The sequence below is a fragment of the Schistosoma haematobium genome, chromosome ZW (genome assembly GCF_000699445.3).
Source record: "Schistosoma haematobium chromosome ZW, whole genome shotgun sequence".
NCBI lineage: Eukaryota > Metazoa > Platyhelminthes > Trematoda > Strigeidida > Schistosomatidae > Schistosoma > Schistosoma haematobium.
The window spans coordinates 13,075,144-13,094,391 of NC_067195.1; the positions used below are offsets into that span (position 1 = coordinate 13,075,144).

Below are 19,248 nucleotides of genomic sequence, written 5' to 3' on the forward strand. Positions count from 1 at the left end.
AACCAATTAGGCTCCACATACCTACATGGCTTAGTCCAGTTGTCGATGTTTACATGAACTGTTGTTGAGTCTTGGATTGACCACCCCCTAATTTCTTCCAGCCTACATCTACATTAAAATTGCCTATCTAGGTTGTTGATAGTTGGGGGTATGTGATGATTTATTTATTTGAACACATAAACAGTGGTACAAGAGGGCACCAAATACATATACTCCACACAATAACAACGAAACCAGTAGCGGTTATCATTGATTTGTGTGAGGGCTATGACATCACACCATTTTAGTGTTAAACGAACTTTTTTGGTATATTACACGTAAACCACTTTTAAAGGATAATCATTTATTGTCAAAATAGTCAGTACCAATTTTAAGTCGGAATTTTAATTCATAGAAGTTCGGCTTTCATGTACAAACATCGACTATCAGTTATTGCTAGTTTGATATCTGTCACTGTGGCGGTAATTTATAGTTTTGAACGCAAAATGTTGAATTCTCGTTCCAAAATGTCAACATTATTTATGACTATAATCTGAGCAATATCAAAACTTCATCCCTGCTGTTGGAATTATAATTATATCATTCTTTTTTTTATAAAATTAGTTACTGGAATCTCTTCGTCCACGACTAATACTATCTGGTCATACACATTACTCATGTAAAATGTCACATCGATTCGGTAACCAATCGGATTCTGCTGTGGAATGGTCAGTTGCTAGCTTCTCTTGGAGAAATCTCGCAAATCCTGGATTTCTAATGGTATATTAATTGGATTATTATCCGTAATATATGCAATTTACCGGAGTTATTCCTACTTCAACTGACTTTAATTAATTCATGAACAATATTGATTAAGTTACAATGATATGCATAGACAATAATTTAATCTATACCATGCTTTATTCAAAGCATCAATGACGAAAGAAATTGAACAAAGTGAGAATCGATAAAGTGGAAATAATAAGATGAGTGATCGTGAAATAAAATCAGGAAATATTTATACTTAGAATGGGTAAAATTTGGCTAGCAGTGAAATCCAGATCGCGTGTTTCATCGTATTTGATACTCATCAGCTGGATGTACCTGGATCTCAGAGATGATGTACCAAGACTGATCAAATTTCAGTCAAAATATCAACAACGGGATAATTCAAACCACTATAGATTGAATTAAAACTCAAATCTGTTGCGCAAGTGAGTAACTGTTTGAACTTAGAGCCTAAGTTGATGACGTGTTATCGTTCGGAGTGCTACTGAGTTTTAGTACCAAAGAGGACATAGTATGCAGGTACATCCAGCTGACGGGTCTCAAATAGGACGAAATGAACCTCTAAAATTTCACTGCTAGCAACATTCCATCTATTTTATGTAAGCTTGTCACAATGGCTATTTTTAGGCGATTTTCTCGGGATGCACATATCCCAACTCTGATCAAATTTTAGTCAAAATATGGTAGAGGTAATTCGAACCATTACAAATTAAATGAAGAAATATTTAGTAAGAAAAATCAACTACTTCAATCTTTGTTGAAGGGGTTTGTGCAGATTGGTCTAATCTCTATGTTGTATCACCAAAAGCTGGGGGACACCTGGCAATTGTTTCATCCCATTATGCGCTATACATCAACGTTCATTCAAGGCCTCGTCATTTATCAAACTCGGGACCTTCAAATCTCAGCAAATAATCGCCCATTAAAAAAAAACTGGGTAGGCGCCCAGTGGTACAATTTCTACCTCGATTAATATGTGACAGCATTACAAATTTTAGTCTTTTAGTTGATTCAGCTAATAAATGACGCGTAACTGACCTCACTTTATCATACAACCGATACAATTTGCTTTTGTTCTAGGTTCACTAAAATTAAAAGAGTCTCAAATAAATAATCAAGGAGATTAATTCAGATTTCTGTAATTGGTATTTTACAAGAGTGACTGTCGTTACCGTATTTCATATCCTATAGTTTCTCAAAACACTATAGCGAGGCGGCTTAGTGGGTAAACCACAAGTCATCTCAATATATGACTACTTATTCGAGCCCCATCAAATTCATTTTGTATTTGTTTAGGCGGATAGTACAACATACTAACATAAACTTGATTACGGAGTTGCATTGTCAATAGTTTGTTTTATATAAGCCAAATTCGTTTTCTAAATCTTTAGTTAATAGGAAATAAATTTTGTTTGGTCATTTCAAGAATGTCTAATAAATTGATTTTTTCGATTGTTCAGTATTCCCTGACCACTTGAATTTGTTAGACGTTTCTCAAATCGGAACAAGAATTAAAAGCAAATAAAATAAGGTCCATTAGTCCGGACAAGAAAGATATCAGTAAAAACACTAGAGCTTATATAAAATTTATATAAAAGTCTTCTATCATCTCATTTCGTCCACTAGCACTGATTGGTTAAAAAACTGACCATTCAGTATATCGAATTTGAGTCTGATTAGAATGCAGTATAGTCAGTGTGATTGGGCCGTAATATCGAGAAGGTAGTTGTATGATCTCTAGTTCCATTACCGATTTATTCATCCTTAACCCTCGTAGGATCGCTAACCTACTTACCACTTGACGCATGCATCCTTTATGTTTATTCATCCTCGAGCTCCTAAAAAAGTGACCATTCAGAAGGCGAAGATCGAAAGCATATTAGTTCCTCATATCACTCGATTCAGTTATGACTCAAAACTCATACGATAATATAACTGAAATTTTTAAACACAGCAACACAATTAAGTTGATACAATGTGTACATAAAGTAGTTATAAGTGATCCGAAACCGGATTAATAGAGAATTGACTAATTAATGATAAATCTGGAATAATAAATAATAATAATAATAAATACCCTGGTGTGGCCGAGAGTGGGGTGGGCCCTCCCTCCCTCTCGAAATGCTCTCACACGGCCACGCGTATACAGCCTCTGCCAGGGAAGTCCTACTCATTGCCTTCTCGTGGCGGGGGTGTTGTTTACGAAAATGAGAGGACGAAAAGCGAATGTCCGGCGCTTTGACCGGATTCCAAACCAATGGTGCACATGGGCTCTAGTATCCTGCAGGAACAAATGGTGTATGAACCAATTGTTGGTCACCGGCTACCATGGGAATGCATCTCCTCACGATGCTCCACTGTCTTGTGGGTTAGACCTTTAGGTCAAAGGCTCGGGGTGTGGTCCCCTAAGAAAACCACCTGCTTCGGTTTGGGCACTCGGGCAGTATCACAGCCCTCACAGAAATCAAATGAGATTTGTGTGGCGCATATGTATTTGGTGCCCTCTTATACCAATATTTATGTGTTGCGATGAAATAAAAAAATAAACAACGATTTATGGGTCAAACAAAAGATTGACAGTAGGAGAACATAAAATAAGTACAAAGGTATACTAAATATTCAACAAAAATAAAAATTCTCCATATGATATTTACACGAGTTATACTCACCCTACTACTCATCCCATCATACCAATCATATGTTTCTTAACTATCATAAAATGTCCTGTTTTATTCCATGAATCCATATTTTCTTTCCGAATCGTGTCTTCTGTGCCTAACCTTTTCTACTACCACTGACATTATCACTACTCTGGCATCCCATTATGGTAATATTTTGGAGCAAATTGAATCTATGCGAATATTTACCAGGCTCGAATGTAAGTTTGTCTAGCTGACTAGCCATCGTCTAGACCTAACTGTGACAAAATAACGCACATACCATTAGTTCGCTTTATGAATTTAAATATAGCCAGAACGAATATAGGTGCAGCACATAACTCATTAAATCAATACGCGCATGCGTGAGCTACCTATACTTTTACTGCGTATACGTCCTTGCATTATCGGTGCAATTATACTACCTCCTTTTTAGATTAAAAAATAGGTTAGATCGATGTGAATGTGTTGCTTAATAATTGATAAACGATCGATTGATCACTGGATAGAGACCAATATTGTTTGTCAACTCCTCAGTTCTGGTCGAATTCTATCAGTCAAGTTGCAATGTGGCTACTAGTCTAAGTGATTTAGCATTTCGTGCACTGTGTCGAGCTGTAAAATAGTGGTTGAAAATAGTTAACGGGAAACCTTGGATAGGTGATACAGAGTTAAATCCTTCAGTGAGTATCAGTCCGTTAAACTTACAGGTACACCTTGCTGATGAGTGCTAAATAGCGTGAAACCTAGGTTTCAGTGATTTCGTCAACTACCTCCACCACCTTACAGCTAATTGAGAGAGTATTTAGTATTTTTTTAGAAATTACACTAATATCATTTATAAAGTTGGATTCTGTGATAATAAACAATGCTGATTACTTTCTTTTGCAATATTTACTATTTCCTCATATCTTTCTTGTTTTACAGCTTTCAATATCGTCCACAAATTATTCAGTAAATAAATGTTATCTCCCAACTGAGTTGCGTTTATTACAAATTTATATTTCCGGTGTTCTACTCATACTTTTTGTTGTCACGTATCAAAAGTTAATACCATATTTCGTTTAAATCTTTTTTCCTAGGACTATATGGACATAATTCGAAACTAATACATTTTCTTAACTCCCAATGTCTTTAAAAATGTATTTTCTTTATTCCTTTGTTTATCTTCATGATTGTTACACTGTTTTGACGTATTGTATTGATTTCCGTACATAAGCTGTTTCGTTTTGAAAAATCAATAATAATAATCTCGATAGTAGATTATTTCTTATCATAATCTGTGTGTATGTGTGTGTGTGTTTAAAACAACTGATGAACGCCTATATAGCTCTACGTACTGTCGATTGAGTAAGCAATTAGTATCATTAGCTCTCATACTGTACAGTGTGAGCCGATGCAAAGTTTATAAATCTGTGCTTGATTGACGATTCGGTAATAATATTTATGTGCATTTCTAGATCATACATTTGTATATCTGGAAATCTTATTTCCCGATTTAAACTAATCTGGATAACAATCCGTATTTTTATGTGAAATGGGAATTGTTATCCAATGGAAGTGCTTTATGCTTGTAATGTGCATCACATTTAACTATTCATCAAGAAGAAAACTCGATTTAAAAACTTTCAAGATGAATAAGAAGAAATAAACACGATATGTTTGCATCTGATTTATTTTTACGCATTCTTAAATGAGTTTTGTGGCGATGACCGGGTTTTGTAATTCTGCATCTTAGACTGATCTTGATTAAACAACCACTGAAATCTAAAAATCCCTTGGATGAATATTAATAACTAACTGAAGCTAGACGTATTAACCGTTGGATGGTAATTCAATTATCTGAGAGATAAGTGCTCGTCATGAGCTCAGTAGGTCATGGGTTCTACTCCTGGTCCAGTTGTTGATAACCACTTCCGATGAGCCCTATATCAGTATAAAACATGTCCAATGGTTCATGGTTTATAGTCATGATCTATCCAAAGTCAATCTGATGTGCAAACACGAAATATGGTTGTTCTTACAAAACGTTGAAACAGTGAGATTACAGCACTTGTTAGCGTTCATGCGTCATTAATAATCACTATACAGCAGGTTTTTTCCACTTACAACAATATGATTAACTCCTACTAATAATAACTCATTATGTAATATGATTCGTCATAGGTAAGTGAAGTACTGATTATAATAGTAATTTTCAATATATTACTTAGGTATAATAAAGTTGGCATGTCTAGAAAAACGGATTCCAAAAATGACGATCGAGTGTTTGGACCAGTTTTTCAGCCTGATGATCTTGTTCCATCCACTGGGATAGGCCCTGCATTACCCTCTGATTTATTCAAACAGAAATTAAATAAAGAGTCGGAATCAGTCAATTATAAATCTCCCACTAACTTTGAAGAGATTGATACTATTGGTCCTTTACTACCGGGACAAGAAATAAGAGAAGAGTGGCGGCATCTGAAATCTGGTGTATGTTGCTTTTTTTATGTTTCAGGTATCACTTTCAGTTGAAATTCTTTTTTCTCAAGTTTGCTTGTAAATATTTTATATATCACTTTTCTTTGGCGAATTGCACAGAATATCATTTATTAGTTGAATATCATCCAAGAAATTCGTTGTAAACATCTTAGTTAACCTATTAATCTCATGAATATTGGGTTTATAAGAGATAAATATGTAACAGTTCAAATTTCGTAATTCTATTTGGAGACTCTCCGCTTCCTCTCAGTATACAACATGATTATGTAAACACTAAATACCGGTGTTTTGAAACTAGTCATTCTTGTGGGACTAATAAACATCTACTTTGAAGATCCATAAAATTGTCTGCTGTTTGGTTGACAAAGTGACATTGTCTTCTGCATGTTGTTTTTGATCGATATCCTGTTATTAGTACAGATAAAATTCGATCGTCTTCTTTTCATCTGGAAAAATTATGAAACCAACAGTTCTAAATAATCTATTAACCTCATAACTTAGCTCTTTCAAAAAGTATTTTGTAATGATATTTACGGCAAAAACTCAACTATTTTTACCATTACTAGGGATAACCAAAACTTGGGATCAATGCACGAAGTTTTTGATTGTTGAAGTAACCTCTGATTGTTAGTTCGCAGCCCCTACTCCACGAAATCCCGATCGTTGTTGCTACCTTGGTATGGTGGTCGAGCTTGCTTATCGTGATGAACCAATCGGGCTATACTGGCTGAGACAATCGTTCCTCAAGGTCCTACCATGCCAGACAAGTCGGTTGAAGAGCGGTAAGACTAAAAGCAGTAAACCCGATGTACGAGAGCGAAACCGTACTTCTTACTGTATAGAGGTGCGACGGCAGTATGGTGATTCCTTCAGAAAACCAGCATAACAGCGATGCTGCCTTCCTACAAGGAGGGGTGGGGTTAGAAAAGGTCGGCCCTAGAAATGCACGCCTCAACTTATCCCACGGATATCCGTCTCTGGTGGTAAGGTATCAACAAGTACGGAGCTAACACGAAAACTACTCGTGAAAATGTCATGTGTCCGGCCTCAAGTAGTTGTCCCCTGGGCATCGTGGTTGTGCTCTCAGGTCACTAAGATAACCCCTAAACCAATTTCCTTCTCAGGTACCTCCAGAAGAACCCTTCCACGGTGTGGGCAACCGGGAAGTGATAACTGCCCTCATACCTCTAGCAGCACTCAAGATCATTGTATTCATACTCAGTGTCCCTCCTCACTTTCTATTATTCCTCCTACCTCGACTTTCAACTCGAAACTTCCTTCGCAAGTGTCACCATGGCCAACGACTCTAGTGCGCGAAACGCTGCCCCAGGTCTACTGAAACCTCGCTCCAAACTACACATTGAATCCTTCAACGTACGCACCCTCTTTGGCTGAAACCCTAGAATCTCATACTATTGATGTATGCTATGTCTCCGAAACACACATACAGGGTCCTAGTGTGGTCACTCACTTGACCTCACCTTGCCAAAACGGGGAGCCGACGAGAAACACCCTCCGTATATCTGGCGACCCGATGGCTAGTTCTCGTGGACTGGCGGGTGTAGACGTAGCACTGAGTACGAGGGCAGAACAAACACCATTAGAATGGATTCCCGTTAACAGTCATCTAAGTGTTGTTCAGCTGAACGGCTCCATAAGAACTCGAAAGGATAGGGATACGTCGTTGTCTTTTCGTCGTTTCTGCCTACGTTCCCACTGACAGTAGTCCGGATGAAGTGACGGATGAGTTTTACGGAAAGCTTTCTGTACTTCATAAAGCTAAACGTAGGTCCCCCGATTCCAATCCGAAGTCGAGAAAGAGCAGATGGATTGGTTCCAGTGGTATTTAATTATAGTGGTCCAATTTTAGCGCTTAGGTTGACTAATATTTTAGCTAAGATCTGGGAGTTAGACGTTATCCCATCTAACTGGTCACAATCACTTATCGTCCTAACAAATAAGAAAGGGTCAAAATCATCTTGTGACAACCATAGAGGGATTAGTTTAACTAATATAGTATCTACAATACTAGCCTCGATAATTATCAGACGCCTAACTAAGACTCGTGAACTGCAAACACGAGAGAATCAAGCTGGCTTCAGACCTGGTCGTGGCTGCATCGACCACATATTCACCATTCGTTAGGTTTTAGAACACAAGCATGCTTATCGACGTCCGACAACGATGGTTTTTCTTGAATTAAAAACAGCATTTGACTCTGTAGACTGAGAGTTTCTGTGATACCCTGTCATTGAAAGGCGTACCTCAGAAGTACATAAACCTTGTAAAGGCTCTTTACTCGAACACTACCAGTCGAGTCAGAGCTTATGGCGAACTGTCATCTGCTTTTGCAAGCTCAAGTGGTGTCCGTCAAGGCTCTCAACTTTCTCCATTTTTGTTTAACTTCATCATAGACCTACTGATGAAAATAACATTCTCGTCGACTGAATTCTCGGGTATTGATCTCCTTTCAGGAGGTCCACTTATCGACTTAGAATACGCAGATGATATATTCCTGTTTGGTGAAGACGCTGATAAAATGCAGAGTCTTTTGATAGTACTAAGCAACAATGCCAGCATGTTTGGAATGCGCTTCTCTCCCTCTAAATGCAAGTTGTTGCTTCAGGACTGGTCTGCGTCAACACCTGAACTAAGGATAGGGAGTGAAGTAGTCAAACGCGTTGACAACTTCACTTATCTTGGAAGTCTGATCAGCCCTAATGGGTTGGTGTCTGACGAAATCTCAGCACGGATTCGAAGAGCTCGCTTGGCTTTTGCCAACTTATGTCACCTATGACGAAGGCGAGATATCCGTCTATCAATAAAAGGACGAGTATACTGCGCGGCAGTCCATTCTGTTTTAATTTACGGCAACGAAACATGGCCTTTAAGAGTAGAAGACACCCGTAAGCTACTAATATTTGACCACAGATGCCTTAGAAATATTGCTGGCGTCTGTTGGGATCACCGGGTAAGTAATAGTGAGGTTAGACGCAGGGTATTAGGTAATGATGGTAAATCAGTTGATGAGGTTGTGGATCTTCATAGACTGAGATGGTTTGGCCACGTGTTACGTATGCCCGAACACCTATTACCACGACGCGCAACGCCCCCAAGTTCCCTGCTACGGTCGAGAGTGAAGAGGGTCCACTTTTCCTCTCAAATGACCACGCGTATACAGCCACTGCCACAGAATTCCTACTCACTACTTTCTCGCAGCAGGGTTGTTGTTTATGAAATTTGGAGGACGAAAAGCGAATATCTGGCAATTTAACCGGGCGGGTTGACACGATGAGTCTACCTAGGGGAGTTGGGAAACCCTCATTTCAAACCAATGGTGCACATGGGCTCCAGTATTCTGAAGGAAGAAAAAGCGTATGGACCAATTGTTGGTCATCGGCTACCATGGGACTGCATCTCCTAAAGTTGCTCCATTGCCATGCGGATTAGACCTTCAGCTCGAAGGCTCCGGGTGTGGCCCCCTAAGAAAGTCACCTGCTTCGGTTTGGGCACCCGGGAAGTCTCATAGCCCTCACACAAATCAATGATAACCGCTACTGGTTTCGTTGTTATTGTGTGGAGTATGTGTATTTGGTGCCCTCTTGTACCACTGTTTATGTGTTCAAATAAATAAATAAAACAAATCGTAACTCTAGCTCCTCACACTGGTTTATAACCCTCATTTAGTCCTAGTTATTAGGTTGACACTCTCAAGGTCATTTTAGAGACTCTAAAGTCATCCATCAATTACCGACGTTTTTGTTTTTTAAAGTGGTTGATATGATTCGGTGAGTTAACTTAACAACCAAGTAATAATTTATTAGCGAATGACGTCGCTGACAAATCTGATATCTTTAAATTTTTCATGATATCTTATCGATACTACTTTATCAAATAAAAATCTTATTCTCCTGACTAGTGGTCATATTGTCTTTGAAATAGGTTCGTTTGGAAGTTTGAGTCAATAATTAATGAGTATTTGTTATCACTAGATCATATCACAACATTACATTTCATCTTCTGCTAGTGAAACGTATTAGATTTCTTTATATCAAATCCTTATTGTTAGATATGTCTCAATTAATAACTTTACATTGCAATTTATGTCATCAAAATTATAAAGAGGCTTATAGAACTCATTTACATGATACAAATGTATGGATTTACATTTAATGTACATTTTTGTGTAGAGGTTAGTGATATTTTATGATTAACCAAACTAAAATTGGTTGTAACAAAGTTTAAAACGGCGAACTCGACGAGTGACATTCAGGCTTTCTAACCTTTAAGAGGAAGCACGTCACTCATTTTTCATTAATAATTTTATGGATTATACATTCAACGTTCGAAATACTATAAATGTTACAATACTTAATTTGGTGCTATTGGCATCGATCGATAAGGTTAACAGTTGCAAACGGTGCTATTAGCTTGCTTTTTAACGACTTTGTTTTATCTCATAGTTTTGTTAGCTTTCTCCTTCATTCTGTCTCTTGATTTATACTGCTCAGTATTCAGGGAGTTTAAGCCGTGTAACGGTGAAAAGTGAAAAACTTAAACGTGATACATGGATGACAGAGTTATTACCTAGATCAAGTGTTCTTAATTCATTGAAATCATGTAAATTTCGTCAAGATATATCAACACCTCTTCATGATGCATCATGGTTTACTGCACCAAGTGATGACTCAAGACAATTGTTAACTAGTAGTCAAGTGAGTTTATTTTATTCATAACTATTTCGTAATTTATATTCAACCAAATTAATCTTTTTCAGTGTGTATTCATCTGTGAACTAATTTATTACGCAATTATCCTTTCGGTTTGGGCGCCCGAGCAGTATTCCAGCCCTCACACAAATGGAATGATTTGTGTGGCGCATATATATTTAGTGCTTTCTCGTACAATGTTTATGTGTTTAAATAAACAATCACTTTATTAATTACATTAGTTGGTCTATTAACAAAGTTTTCCAATCGTTTCTTTCGTACTAAACAGTTGAATAACAATTAGTCCGGTTATTTCTATACTTGAATAATGAACTTTCTATGAGTGTTGTGTAGTCTTTACTCTTGCTGGTAACATCATATACACTACTCCAATAGTCGATCAATATTCATCGAACAAAGTGCTAATTTATTTTAATTCAATAAGTTTAAGCAGAGTTGGGTAGTGGCTACCAGTGGAAACCGTGGCATATTTCATCTACTGCTAGGCACTATTCGTTGGCTTAAAATGATTGTCACTAAATGGTACTACCTAGACAATCCGCAATGTTTGCATGTATTGATATGACGAATAATGGCTCAATGGATTGTGGCGCGAATCACATAGCAGTGATTTTTTCTCCCGTCCTCTGTGACATGTAATCATATCTTGAAAAGGAATATCTAAGTGTATGATATTGTAAACATGTGCTCACTCTCTAGGTCATTGATTAATTGCTGTCAAGTACTCAGTTCAATTTACACAAATCTAATTAAGTCTTATAAAAAGTTGTTTATTCATGCATCATTCGACTTATTTTCGGGGTCAGATAATTCTTTATCACCAGTCATTATCTTATCACTAGTTTAAGATATGGATTGGTTATCCTTAGCTACCTTTATGCAATCTATTAGTATATATATCTATCCTATTTCAAGCTCATTTTTTAGTTTTCGCTTGTCGTTCATCGATGTTGATGTAAGTACTCATTGTACATCCATTTATTTTAGACAAATCAATCAATAAAGGACACTGTAAAATATCAACGAAATGAAGTATACGATCAGAAGATGGCAAAGATTGCTTCGAAACATCAAGTAATTTCAGTTTTACCGTTTTAGATATGATCTCTCTCTTCCTTCTTTTCTCTTTGTCCACCTTCTTGCGTCATAGATTTCAAAAGAAAAGTCAAGTTTACTTGAATTGCATGAGAATAAACTCAAACACAAATTAAAGAAGAAACATGAAAAGAAGTCCAAGAAACATAAGCATAAATCCAAGGTGGGTATTTATTTCACTTCGTAGCTAATGTTTCACTTTTGACGTTTTTCTTCAGAAGCACAAAAAAGAATGTGGAAAGTCATCATCACCATCTACCTCACCACCTGGTAAATCAACAAGACGACCTTTTGATCGTAAAAAAGATCTTAAACTGTCCCGAATTGATACAGCTGCTCGGAAGGCAATAATTGAACATTCCAAAAAGCTTTCCATTCGTTTCAGCCATGGTAGCCAACAGTATTTATAGTGTTTACATTTTAAAGTCTTGTTTACTTTTTCGAAACACGTTTTTCTTTATATAATGTCTTCTAAACTGTTGGTGTATTATGGTTCTATTTTGATTATTGTTTATTTCCTTTTTGTTACAAAATCTCTTCACTAAGTTAAGAATTGTGTTTATTAAGTTCTACGGAACAACAAATTTGTAAATACTTTTATATCGTTAAATAAATAAATATTAACATTAAGATGGTGGTTGGAGGTAGTCAACAGGAAACCCTGGACCCGGGTTTCGTGCTATTTGGCACTTGTCAGCAAGGTGTACCTGTAATCTTGAGGGAACTGGTGCTCCCTGACGGATTCGATCTCGTGTCACCCAGCTTCACAGTCAGAGACGTTACCACTGAGCTATCCGAGCCGTGACTAACCTCCTGTAGGACTGAGATGTAATCACAATTGATTGGTCACTGGGTGGTGATCAATGTCATGCTTGTCTAGTCCTTATTAGTGCAGATCGAATGCTATCGATCATGTTGCAACGTGGCATGACATTGATCACCACCCAGTGATCAATCAATTGTGAAATAAATATTAACAATTTATACCTTAAGAAACTGATTTATGAAATGTGTTAGTAGAAAAATATTCACGTCCACGGAATTCTAGTCGAACGGAAGTATATTTGTATGACGTTTAAAGACGTATCAAGCAGTGTTTTTTCTTGAATTTTCTTTTTCTGGGCTGTGGTTTAATGTTGAAGTCTTCATTATCTCTCTGTACAACATCCTCAGCATAAACTTGAGGTAGAATTAAGCTATTTGAATTCCTTCATACATAACTGACTACTTAATTTATCGACTTTGATTCGGATCTATGTTTACCTTTGTCCTATTGGAAACAATAAATATTCAGATAAGTTGTTAGTCATATATGGAAAAATTCAAACAGCTCACCTCCACCACTAGTTTGTCTACTGATAATCGTAATTAAAGGGACTATGTAGGCTTCAGAACTATTTACCTCATTAACGGAACTCCTAAAATCATCCATCTATTCGACAAATTTCCACCATCTCCAGTAATGTATTTTTGTAGTATTGGTTCATATTCATAGTTAAAATCGCGAAAGACTAGTTATCTCTATGTGAATTGATGCGATATGGGATTACGAAAATATCACAATTCTACTACTGCACAATAAAGAGATTGGTGACTGTAGATTCAGGTGTCTATTTCCTCTCCACGCTTTAGCGATAACTGTGGCCTCGCAATGATAGCAAATCTCTTCATGTTACTGGTTTGGCGTCGATGTCTCGCTAGCTCATCTATGGCGTAGGATTCTGCGATATTTTGGTAACATTGAAAAAAGATGGTATCTAATTTTCAGGTGGACACTTGGGAACGTGTCGTCTTATATGTGTATGTTAGAATACGTTTATGGAAAGCAATACAACACCATTTCGGATTACAGTTTATGTCAAGTTAGAGTTGAATACACAGATAAGACGAAGCATAAAAACTAGGAGTGTTTGCAATACTCAGTCAAAATTAATTTCAGAAGTTGCATAAAAGATCAAATCTATGATGAAATTGTTTTGAATCGAGAAAAAATTGACCAAGGAAATCAGCTCGAGTTTAAATTCCAAACACTCAAAGTTAACGTTAATCATAATGAGCAATTGTATAGAAAGGAAGCAGCAACTATGAGTACTTTCTCAGCCTGGCAATATGTCGAAAAATGTGACATCTTGGGGTAAAGGTAGTCCATATTAGGGTCAGTATTCTTGGCGGCGTCAAGAATCAACTTGTAGTATGTAAGATTAAGTGCCCAAATCAGTTATTTATAAGATGTGGCTCTTAGTTGTTAGGCGATTTTCATCTCAATGGTTACATTTTCTCCCAAATGAATAATTGGAAAACGGGAATCTTACATGCCATATGTAACTGACCTTATCAGTCGAGTTTACGTTTTTATTTACAATGATGCGGATTAACTAATTATTTAAAGGCCACATGACAATTGAAGATGGCTACTTCTAAATTGTCAAGCTTTAAAAAGAAAACATATCAACTAAAGACGGCATAATTAATACCCTTCACAATAGTGAAATCAAAGTAAAAAAACCCAGACCAAATTCAGCCAACGAAATCTGGTGTTGTAATTTTGAGTTGTAACTGTTGCTATAGCCATATGAAGCGTACGAACAAACCCCATTATTTCCAGGTTATCTATACGCACTAGCAACTTTAGAAATTACTATCACGAGATTTGGCAATGTCCTCAAATTTGCATGTGACCACTACTACCACTGGTTCTGATGAAACGGATTCAGTGCTGTCTCTCGCTTTTTGGTTTACAAGTAAAGTGACTCCACCTTACACACATTACATTTGCTGCAGTTATGTTATCAGACTTGCTTAGACACCAGATGTTTTCAGCACGTCAGCATAAAGCATACCTCATTAGCTTAAAAAGAACATAGAAGGTTTCGGGCATTCATGAGCCATAATACCACGAACCAAATTATCAGAGAGATTTTAAGCTGGGTGGTCGTGAGTGATTTCTTTCGAACGGTTAAGAGCGATAGATTCAGTATTAAAGTGCATATCTGTCGTTTAATTGTCTCAGTTTTTTAACCTTATTTTAGTGCAAATCATACAGTACATACTATAGAAAAATTAGCATATCTTACTTTACGCCAAAAATTTAGGGATAGTGCGACAAGCATTGTATGCAATTACTATTTTTGGTGACACATTTAGCTATCATCATTTTCGATTGAGGTCATTGCAGATAAGAGCGCAACTAAAAATCTCAAAGTTGTTGTATTCGCGGTTTAGCAAGTATTTTAAACCATATATTTATGCTGAGCTCGTTAAAACTCCGATTCTTCATAATAATCACACCAACAATGTGTATCTCCCGAAGGATTTTAAGTGATTGCTGTCAATAAAGTGATCTCTATCAAGATGCCAACGAATATGGAGCGAGATATTGCTATTTAGATGATAATCTAACTGCATCAGTGTAAAGAAAAAAATGTACATTTATTGAGATTTGATCGTTATAAGTGTTCATGGGCAGGTTAATTAACATGAATTACCGAGGTGTTTGTATGAAATAATGATTCCTATTCACATGTGTAGTAGCCTAATTTTATCAAGGGAAAGCGATTGGTGTAATGGAAGCAATTATTATTATAACCAATCGTACCAGTGGTTGCTTTACGGTACTTGTTTGTTTAACTGTACTAAAGACCCTCTCTCTTCCTTTGATTGTGACCTTGCGCGAGTTCGGTTACGCTCAGTAACTCTTTTAAGGCGCTATCAAAGTCATCCCAGCACGCGAAACGCTTGCTCACTATCATACTTCGAAAGGCATCGCTAAGGTCGACTGAAATGTCACTTGAGCATGAAGCACTACAAACAGAGATCATTAATTATTAAAAAGTTATTCCTTGCAACAATAATAAGCCAAGGAAATACCACCAATACTTAGGATTTACCTGTGACTTGACATTTCGTTGAGGTTTACTACAGTTGTTGGGATCACAGATAAAATTACAAAGCAACAACAGAGCCAAAGTGTACACTACAAAACAGAGAATGCTAAATAATGCTTTTGGTATCGACTTCGTGCTTTTTTATGCAGCATAAGATGACTTATATATGAAAAAACTTGATACTCATGCAATCCAACCAACCCACGGCAAATGAAATACGGAATGACCGCCTCTAGTCAGGCCGTTCAAGGTCGTTGAGACGAAAGGGCGGGCACATTTGAAAGGATCTAACGTTGAGACCGTGCTACCACACTTGTAACCTGGCACGATCTCGGTATTCATTCGATACCACGAGATCGCCAACGAATACACCTCGACTACAACCATCAACTACTTTCTGATATTTGGCACGTAGTCCTCCTGTAGCGGTGATCATAGTCAACCACGACTCGATACCACACTAAACATGAATGCTTGATTTCCAGTTGCAAACACAATACCTTCGTTCGTGCTCATCTAGTGCGTCTTCATTAAGTTCTGTTGTTTCTTGGACTCCTAGTTTTTTACTGTGATTTAAGTACTCCTAACTATCTTAATTATCTCATTACATGCTAGCAAAATCTGATCGACATTTTACTGATTCTCGCCTTTTTTCAAGCTAACCGGCCAGTATAACTAGAACCATGTTATCATATGTCGAATGTATAATTCAATTGTAAATTTAAGTTTCAGGATTATAAGTAAAATATTGTTGTGACTTTAAATGTCTCTAGTTTGTCACCTAATTTGTTCGCCTATCGAAGCACGACTCATTCAATCTTGTATTGTATTAAACCATTGACGTTCGACCTGTCCGATAAGCCTGGTGACCTTATTGGTCCTTTTCTTCTCTAGCCCATCCAGTTGAACTCTGCCTGTTGCTCTTCTAGAGTAACTGCCCGTCCCAAGCCCGGGTAAAGGAGGAGGGTTGGGTATGGGGTTAGCGTCCCTATGTTGTAGAAAACTAACTCGCTAAAAAAAACGCTTACCAGAAAAAATAATTCAAACCATCTAAACTCTGCCCTGACAGTTAGGTCTTTATGGTGAAAGCCGAGTTCCTTCGGAAGCCACGAGGCTCTTCTAACAACCAGAGCAACAATTTTTATAGGTACATGGAACGTACGGACAATGTGGGAGACCGGGAAGACCAGTCAAATAGCAATGGAAATGAGGAGATACAACTTGGCAGTACTGGGAATCAGAGAAACCCATTGGACCCAAGCTGTACAACAAAGGCTAAATACGAGAGAGGTGCTACTATACTCCGGTCACGAAGAGGACAATGCTCCGCACATTCAGGGAGTTGCTCTAATGCTGTCCAAAGTAGCACGAAATGCACATATAGGATGGGAGTCTCACGGACCTGGAATCATCAAAACATCATTCAAAACAAAGAAGGAGGGGATCACAATGAATATTATCCAGTGTTATGCACCTATCAATGAAAGCAACGACGACATTAAAGATCAGTTCTACGAGCGACTGCAGTCAATCATAGAGAAGTGCCCAAGAAAGGACCTCACCATACTGATGGGAGATCCAAATGCCAAAGTTGAAATAGACAACACCGGATATGAAGATATCATGGGACGAAATGGACTGGGTGAGAGAAATGTAAATGGGGAAAGATTTGCAAATCTGTGCGCATTCAAAAAATTGGTCATAGGAGACACAATATTTCCACACAAACGTATACACAAAGCTACATGGATCTCACCGGACCACACTACAGAGAACCAGATAGATCATATTTGCATCAATAAAAAATTCCGAAGGACGATGAAAGATGTGAGAACCAGGAGGGGAGCTGACACAGCTTCACCGTACTTGTTTGTTTAACTGTATCAAAATACTTACATTCTTCCGCTAATTGTGATCTTGCACGGATTCGCTTACTATCAGTAACCACACTTGTACTCCTCTGGCACGATCTTGGTATTCTTTCGATACAGCGAGATCGCCAACGAATACATCTCGACTACAGCCATCAACTACCTTCTGATATTTAGCTTACGGTGGATCTTATCAGTTAACTGGCACGTAGTCTTCCTGTAGTGGTGATCATAATCAACCGCGACTCGACGCCACGTTTCACAATTTTTACTGCGATATTACATTATTTTTAGTCAATTACGCAGTGCCAAAGAAACTGAACAATAATCGATCTGTCTCTGTAATTAAAAGACTGACTCGTGATACATTGAAATGTTTATTACGATTTAAAAAAGGCATTTCCCGGTTTGGTTAACTTCTATCGATGTTTTAATCCCACACGCGGCAGAACGTTACGACCATTAACCAATTTACTCCACGGTAATCCAAGCAAATTAGAATTGAACGATGCTGCACATACTGCATTTTCAGAGATCAAAACGGCTCTGGTTCAAGTCACACTCCTCGCTCATACTGACCCATCAGCCACGACTAGTATAGCGGTTGGTGCGTCGGATTTTGCTATAGTAGCCGTTATGCAACAGAACATCTCCGGTAGTTGGCAACCTCTCGAATTTTTCTCACGACGCCTTACTCCCTCGGAGACGAGATATAGCACTTTTGGTCGAGAACTGCTAGCAGCCCATTGCACCATTAAACATTTCTGACACGCAGCAGAAGGTCGCGATTTCATTTTATTCACCGACCACAGGGGAATGTAATATGAAACATCTTTACAATACAATGAAGAATCTAGCAGGGAAATATAGTAAACCAGAGAGACCGGTCAAGGACAAAGAAGGCAGGCCAATCACTGAAATTCAACAACAGCGGAACAGATGGGTAGAATACTTCGAGGAACTCCTGAATAGGCCGGCTCCAATGAATTCACGGGACATCGAAGCATCACACACAGATCTTCCTATAGATGTCAATCCACCAACGACGCAAGAAATCAGAATGGCTATCAGACAAATCAAGAGCGGGAAAGCAGCAGGACCCGACAACATACCAGCTGAAGCACTGAAGTCAGACATCGAAGTAACTACAAGCATGCTTCACCTTCTGTTAAAAAAGATTTGGGAGAAGGGACAGGTGCCGATGGACTGGAAAGAAGGACACCTCATGAAGATTCCAAAGAAAGGAGACTTGAGCAAATGTGAAAACTACAGAGGCATTACACTACTGTCAGCACCAGGAAAAGTCTTTAACAGAGTTTTGCTGAACCGGATGAAAGATGCAGTAGACGCCCAACTTCGAGATCAACAAGCTGGATTCCGTAAGGATCGGTCGTGCACAGACCAAATAGCGACACTACGGATCATCGTCGAACAATCAGTTGAGTGGAACTCGTCACTGTATATCAACTTCATTGATTACGAAAAGGCATTTGACAGTGTAGACAGGAGGACGTTATGGAAACTTCTTCGACACTACGGAGTTCCTGAGAAGATTGTCAGCACTATTTGGAACTCAAATGACGGACTACAGTGCAAGGTCGCGCATGGAGGACAGCTGACAGATGCATTCCAAGTAAGGACCGGAGTCAGACAAGGCTGTCTACTCTCTCCCTCCCTCTTTCTTCTGGTGATCTACTGGATTATGGAGACCTCGACATCTGGGGGAAAACACGGAATACAGTGGACAGCTCAGAATCAA

The 19,248-nt window shown here is 38.0% G+C and overlaps 1 protein-coding gene across 3 annotated transcripts in view; it reads left to right on the forward strand.

Moving 5' to 3' along the window:
• The window catches only part of CNTN5_3 (Contactin-5), a 31,976-nt gene extending 19,516 nt beyond the window's left edge, over window positions 1-12,460 (forward strand). Inside the window, exons 9-14 of one of the 3 annotated variants that reach the window (XM_051210440.1) lie at window positions 604-759; window positions 4,353-5,900; window positions 10,421-10,624; window positions 11,627-11,713; window positions 11,790-11,897; window positions 11,953-12,460. In XM_051210440.1, coding sequence (XP_051070433.1) covers window positions 604-759; window positions 4,353-4,493 — 297 coding nt within the window. In that variant the 3' untranslated portion in view covers window positions 4,494-5,900; window positions 10,421-10,624; window positions 11,627-11,713; window positions 11,790-11,897; window positions 11,953-12,460. Of the gene's footprint in view, window positions 1-603; window positions 9,133-10,420; window positions 10,625-11,626; window positions 11,714-11,789; window positions 11,898-11,952 lie in introns of those variants that run through there. The other 2 variants (XM_051210441.1, XM_051210442.1) reach the window with 2 other exon arrangements.
• The last annotated feature ends 6,788 nt before the right edge of the window (window positions 12,461-19,248 follow it).